The 6943-nt window shown below is 40.5% G+C and overlaps 2 protein-coding genes across 2 annotated transcripts; both read left to right on the top strand.

Moving 5' to 3' along the window:
* Positions 1–543: 543 nt before the first annotated feature.
* On the top strand, positions 544–1248 carry LOC122304781. Its single transcript, XM_043117046.1, has one exon. It carries the CDS (start codon positions 544–546, stop codon positions 1246–1248), a length of 705 nt encoding a protein of 234 aa, XP_042972980.1.
* A 276-nt stretch (positions 1249–1524) lies between these two features.
* Positions 1525–3883, top strand: LOC122304214 (pectinesterase/pectinesterase inhibitor PPE8B-like). The gene is made up of 3 exons (XM_043116333.1): positions 1525–1975; positions 2439–2972; positions 3080–3883. The coding sequence occupies exons 1-3, from the start codon at positions 1660–1662 to the stop codon at positions 3775–3777; spliced, it is 1548 nt and encodes a 515-aa protein (XP_042972267.1). The 5' UTR covers positions 1525–1659; the 3' UTR covers positions 3778–3883.
* The last annotated feature ends 3060 nt before the right edge of the window (positions 3884–6943 follow it).

Consider the following 6943-nt stretch of genomic DNA (forward strand, 5'->3'; position numbering starts at 1 on the left):
GTCAATCATCTGGATAGCAAGGCAAAGGTGTGTGAGTTGCTGAAGCAGGATGGGAAAGAATGGAATGGGGAGTTAGTGAGGAAGGTGTTTGTTAAAGAGGAAGCTGATCAGATCATAAGCATCCCTTTAAGTAAACTTGGCTCGAGGGATAAGCTAATTTGGGGCCCTTCTAATAGAGGTATCTTCTCTGTTAGAAGTGCTTACTTTATGGAACAAGAAAGAAAAAGAGCTTTAAAGGGGGAAACCTTTAGGGAGCTTAAAAAAGATTTGAGATGGCAGAACATCTGGAGTCTACAAGTGCCAGGAGTTTACAAAGCTTTTCTCTGGAAATTGGGCAATGAGGTGCTTGCAACAAAGGTGAATTTGCTCAAGAGGAAGGTGACAGAGGATGCTTTATGTCCAATATGTGGCACTGAGGAGGAAACTGCCATGCATGCTATGTGGCAATGTCCTGCTGCCAGGGATGTGTGGACAGGTTCAATTTGAGTAGTGCAGAAGTGGTCTAGTGCAGAAGACAACTTTCTGGTTCTATGGGAGAAGTTGATGGATAAACTGTCTGAAAAAGAGCTAGAATTAGTGGCTGTATTGATGAGGCTTCTGTGGCTTAGAAGAAATTCTTTTATATTTGAAAAGAAGTTCAAAGATCTTGATTCTGTAGTTTGCACAGCTAGAGCAGTTATTGAGGACTTTCAAGAAACTCGAACACATGAAGTAAAGATAACAAGTGCAGCTAATATGGGAAGTGGCAGTCAAAGATGGATAAAGCCTATACAGGGGTTCATTAAAGCAAACTGGGATGCCTTTACAAATACAAGAAATCTGGGACTAGGAATTGTCTTGAGGGATGAGGTTGGAGAAGTTCTGGCTTGTGCTTGCTTTAAAAAGCCACCAGTTTTGAATTCAAGTTTAGCTGAAACTATGGCATTATGGCAGGCTGTTGAACTGAGCCATGAGTTGGGTTTCAATAGAGTCATCCTTGAAGGAGATGCTCAAGTGGTGATATCTGCTGTTAACAGTGTGGATGAGGATCTATCTTCTGGTGGGCATATAGTAGAGGATGTCAAAGCTGTGTTAAGAGAAAGAAGATCATGGAAGATTCAGTTTACAAGAAGAGAAGGAAATGAAGTAGCACATTTGTTAGCAAAAAAAGCTTTATTAGTTGAGCAGGACCAGATTTGGATTGATGAGTGTCCAGACTTTATTTCTTTAGAAGTTTGTAAGGAGTCATATTGTACTGGTGATTCTTAGTTGTGATGAATATACGAGGTTTCCTTCAAAAAAAAAAAAAATTTGTAAGTTTACTTTTATAATAGAACAGGTGAAACATGATCTCATCGATTACCAAATTATTACGTGCCCAAATTCAACCACAATTGTTGTGACGGCCTGCCTACACATGGCTTATGGATACTATACATTGTTTACAAACCCCTCCACATGCATGATCCATTTGACACAATGGCTCATGTCACTGACCCCACCTCCCCCCTCTTAAATTCCCTTACCTGCCCACCCATCTGAACCCCAACCCTCACACCCCGCAAGGCCTTAAATAGGTTCTGAACTCGCTATATACAGACATAAACACTAGCAATTAGTAGCAGCAAGCTAGAGTCGGTGTTTCGTTCCTTTACTGTCAAAACAATTGACAGTTCCAAAATGCCTCCTCCTCCATTCACCCAAAAGCTGTTGAAACCCATGTTGATGCTTAGCCTCTGTGTATGCACTGCAGTTGCTGCTACCTCTCGCGCTGATCTCTTGAGTTCGGGGTGCTTAGAGGTGCCCTCATCAGAATTCGTCGGCACTGTGAAGACCACCATCGGCGCTGTGCAAAAGGTGGCCTCCATTATCTCTCCTTTTCTCAATGCCTTTGGCGATCTTCGCCTATCCAATGCCATTTCCGACTGTCTTGACTTGCTCGATCTTTCCGTCGACCAGTTAAGTTGGTCTGTCTCTGCTATCCAGAACCCGAAAGGTATACTAATAATCAATGTTCTACGATATTTCTTGTTTATTTTCATGTGCTTATTTTAATTATATGCATTAATTCCATGTTGAAAGGAGGTTGGTATCCAAAACTACTAACTTCCAGTGTGGATATTACGCCTTGTACATGGGGAATACTTGTACTTTGGTTTGGGTCACGGACGTGGCTAGAGTTAAAATTGTACGAATTCCCATAGCTTAATTAGTTTGCTCTCTCGTGAACCTACGTTCCGTCGATGGTCCCATTCGTGCTTTTCTTCCTTGGATTCAGGGACCCTCGACATTGCTAATCATGTGCTATTGTTCATGTATTAAATCGTTATTAATTCAGGTGAGAATCTCGATATAAAAAGCAAATTTTAGAGGAACTAAGATAATACGTACGTACAAGATTAACCAAACAATATTAATACAAAAAACAGCTTATATGTACTTGGTTTTTTGATTTACAGGTAAAGACAATAGCACTGGAGATATGAGCTCTGATTTAAGGACATGGCTGAGCGCTGCATTCGTTAATCAGGACACATGCACGGAAGGATTTGAGGGCACCAATGGCATTGTCAAAGGGATGGTGGCCGGGAGCCTGAGCCAAGTGACTTCTTTGGTGAAGCGACTTCTTTACATGGTGCATCCTGCTTCCCAAATCCATGGGCGTAATCTCAGAAATAAAGGCCAATTTCCTCGGTGGGTGAAACACGAGGACCGGAAACTGCTACAAGCAAATGGGGTGGGGGTTGATGTTATAGTGGCTGCAGATGGGAGTGGGAATTTCACAAAGATTCAGGACGCAGTGTTGGCAGCTCCTGATTATAGCATGCGCCGTTATGTCATCTACATCAAGAGAGGTGTATACAAAGAGTATGTGGAGATCAAGAAGAAGAAATGGAACCTTATGATGATTGGTGATGGCATGGACGCCACTATTATCTCCGGTAATCGGAATTTTGTTGACGGTTGGCCCACATTTCACACGGCAACCTTTGGTAAGTGTGTGTCATGTTTATATAGACATGATCCTTAATTAAAGTATTGGAAGGAATTCAATTATAAAGATTATATGTCTAATTTCCATGACAATACTTCTATGCAGCTGTTAGTGGCAGGGGGTTCATAGCCAGAGACATCACGTTCGAGAACACAGCAGGGCCAGACAAGCACCAGGCAGTAGCGCTAAGATCCGACTCGGATCTATCGGTCTTCTTCCGGTGCGGCATGAGAGGATACCAGGACACGCTATACACCCACACAATGCGACAATTTTACAGAGAGTGCCGAATCAGCGGCACAGTCGATTTCCTGTTCGGCGATGGCACGGTGGTGTTCCAAAACTGCCAAATTCTGGCCAGAAAGGGTCTACCCAATCAAAAAAACACCATAACCGCTCAAGGTCGCAAAGATCCAAACCAGCCCACCGGCTTCTCCATCCAATTTTGTAACATCTCGGCGGATTCAGACCTTTTAGCCTCGAGCAACTCCACTGCAACGTACCTGGGGAGACCCTGGAAACAGTATTCACGAACCATTATAATGAAATCATACATGAGCAATGCAGTGAGGCCTGAAGGGTGGCTCGAGTGGAATGAGGGTTTGAATTTGGATACGTTGTTCTATGGTGAATACATGAATTATGGGCCTGGGGCTGGGCTTGGTCGCCGGGTTAAGTGGCCGGGGTATCATGTTTTCAATGAATCCGGTCAGGCTAATGACTTTACGGTGGCTCAATTCATAGAAGGGAATTTGTGGTTGCCTTCTACTGGTATCAGATACAGTGCATGGTTGGAAGTTTAAGTAGTTTGACAAAACCTTCTTCATTCTTATTTCTTTATATCTATTTATCCTCTTCTTGTAATGATTTTAATTTTTATCCTATAAATATTTCTATTGTTTCCATGAACTTCCCTCAATCAAAGAGTTTAAAAAGACGTAAGATGGTCCTAAATTTGAGTGTTTTAAATTATATAACATTTGTTATATATTTGGAAAAGATAACTATCACATATACAAAAAGATCATACAAACGAAACTCGCAAATTGATATAAATTTATAGAATTCGTTAACTCTATTTTATAATAAAAATAATTTTACAATCTAATGTATTATATCATGCTACATCAATTTGTTGGTTTATTTTTGCATAATTTTTTTAAGATTAAATTATTTTAAAAAATAATTTGCATAATTTTAGTGTGGCAAGTTTTGCTATTTTTTTTTTCAAGAAAAAATATATAAATTTAAAAATAATATAAAAGAATAAGTGAATAATATGCTAAAAAATATCTCAGTAAAATTATAATATTTGTCAAAAAAATAATTAATTTAATATTCTCCATGGAGTTCAAAAAAATGTATAATCTTTACCACTCCAGCTGGTAAAGATTCTATTATCATATAAGTCAAGGAAGTGAGGACATAAATGATCAATGCTTCTTAGCTAAAGGAGGTAGAGTTGGGGCTTGAGTGCTTCACTGCGCTGTTGCACGGCGGTTGCCAGATTCTTGTCTCTTCCCGTGAACCCGTGCAACAGAGAATTAAAATATCTTCTGGTGATTCGTTTTGTTGCAGCAGGTGTGGTTTTTTTTTTTTTTTTTTTTTAGAGGATTTAAGTAAAAATTAAAAGTTAAATAAAATATTATTAAAATATTTATTTTTAATATTATTTTTATTTTAAAATTTTAAAAAACTTAATTAATTATTTTATTTTATATCAAAATTTAAAAATATAATAATTAAATAAAATGAATAGTTGCGAAACAAACGAGGCCAATTTTCAAATTAACTTCTCTCTCATATTTTTTTAATGTTAATGAATTTTGTCACAATCTTCAGCTTTCCTTTTTTTTATTTTTTTAAACTTTTTTTTATTTTTTTATTTTATTTTTTTTTATGCGAGTCAATATCATTAAACTAAAAACATGATGCATGAGGAGGGATGAGGTTTCCAATAAACATCACAAAATAATAAATAACAATATAAAGTAGTGAAAAAAAAAAACATTTATTTGAGAGTGATTTCTTGGACTCTACCCATGTCCTATAGGAGGACGTTTGTGACGCCCTCAAATCCCTACATACGGACATGGAGAAATCGAGACGCCTGGATGATGACAACACGAGTCACCACCCTATTGACGAGTGCCAAGGGTGTGTATAAGCAACAAATGTGCAAAAAGAAACACGCAGCGGATAGCAAAAGTCTCATAACTAAGTACCAGAATTTTTTTTTAGTTTAATACAAAACTGTTCGAAACATACATATTAAAATATTACAAATCACAGATATTGTTTTAAAACCAACTACAAAGCATAACTCTAACTCAGAACTCCGGCGGAGCCGCATCCTCGGGCTCAGCCTCCGCCTCCTCCTCGAACTCTGCACCAAAATCTACGGTATAAAAAATGGTGCCGCAGGTAAGTAACATTCCAAACGCCACGAGATAAAAGCATATTAAAACTCAAACAATATGCATGAAAGAAAAGCCAATGCACATGACCCGTAAAACCATATTTTTCCATGCACGCCAAAAACCCATTTGGCCCAAAAACATAACATTTAAAACCAGTCCTCGCCATTATCCCAGATAATGGCCCAAATCAAAACCACCACTTTCCCAGAAAATGGATCACGTAGTCTCAAAACAAATCTCGCAATTTTTTCAGAAAATGACCCGTAACCAAAACCATAAAACCAATTTAATTATTGCATGCACCATGATATCCCCTAGGGATCATCCGCACACCCTGGCTCCTGTGCCACACCACAGGTAACGTCTACGCGTTTGACACATAAACGAGCGATGCCCAGTACTCGCGCCCAATGCGTCCTTGGACCATGCCATCCTCTAGTCCCCGCCATTCTAGGGACCACGGAGTCGACACGACAGCGTTACCGTATCGTGCGATCCGGTCGTTGCCCAGCGACAATTCAGGGGATATCACTCAGTATTATCTACTCCCGAGTGACCAGAGGAGTTCCACCGAGATAATATCCCATCCCAGCTTGGGGTCGTGAGACACACACACCCGAAAATCCATTTATGCCAACAAAGCATGATTTTCTCAATTTAAATAAAATGCAGTGCATGCACCATGTAAATGCAACCACAAGGCACAAACCAACCAACCAATCACAAATTAATAAACCAAGCAACTCCGTCCTCAATCCATTCGACTCCCGAACTCCTCGGACTCAGTCTGGAATAAACCAACCAGCAGTCAAATAATTATTGTAAGAGCAAAATATATTTAAATCTAAAAGTAGAGTTTGGAAAATACTTACAGCGCTATACAGTATTTTTCGAAAGCTCGCGGCGTTGCAAATGGCGGAGAAAAACTAACGTAACAGTGTATTTTACACTGTGGCCGTGGGTAATAAATTACCCACTTTCGAACGGGGACAAACCAAGACACGAAATTGATAGGGAATGGTCTTGAAATGTTTATGAAGCTAAAGGAAGTGAACTTTGGCCATGGGTGGTGGTGGAAACGGCGATGGAAGAGCTTAAAGGGGCTGAACGGAGTTGATCTCGTGGGAGCTGCTCTGGCAACGGATCAGGGCCGGAATTGGGTGGGTTAGGTCGGCAAGAGGTAGGGGAAGAAGTTGTGAAGAGGTGGTGGCCGGAGGTGGAGCAACGGCGCCGGAAACGGCAAAAAGCCGTGCGGCTTGGATGGGGTGTAGGGGGTGATCGACCGGCCGGATGGGGGAGATTTTTGGTGGGAGTGATCACCGGCCGGAGGGGAAACTTTTGGTGGGGGTGGTGTCGACCACGCCGGCCGACAGCAGCGGTCTGGGTGGCTGAGCCAAAACGGCGATGGGGAGAGGAAGAGAGAGAATCGGGCTCACGGGAGGAGAAGAAGGAAAAAGAAGAAGAAGAAAAGAAAGAAAAAGGAAAAAAGGGAAAGAAAAAGAAAAGAAAAGAAAAAGGGAAAAAGAAAAGAAGGAGAAAGAAAATGAGG

The sequence above is a fragment of the Carya illinoinensis genome, chromosome 3 (genome assembly GCF_018687715.1).
Source record: "Carya illinoinensis cultivar Pawnee chromosome 3, C.illinoinensisPawnee_v1, whole genome shotgun sequence".
In the NCBI taxonomy this organism is placed as follows: Eukaryota; Viridiplantae; Streptophyta; class Magnoliopsida; order Fagales; family Juglandaceae; genus Carya; species Carya illinoinensis.

What these genes read in the sequence shown, in the direction of transcription:
- LOC122304781 (XM_043117046.1), top strand. Translation starts at nt 544, where the DNA reads ATGGATAAACTGTCTGAAAAAGAGCTAGAATTAGTGGCTGTATTGATG.
- LOC122304214 (XM_043116333.1), top strand. Translation starts at nt 1,660, where the DNA reads ATGCCTCCTCCTCCATTCACCCAAAAGCTGTTGAAACCCATGTTGATG. An exon ending in TGCTATCCAGAACCCGAAAG is followed by an intron (nt 1,976 to 2,438) that starts GTATACTAATAA and finishes TTTGATTTACAG; the next exon opens with GTAAAGACAATAGCACTGGA. An exon ending in ATTTCACACGGCAACCTTTG is followed by an intron (nt 2,973 to 3,079) that starts GTAAGTGTGTGT and finishes ACTTCTATGCAG; the next exon opens with CTGTTAGTGGCAGGGGGTTC.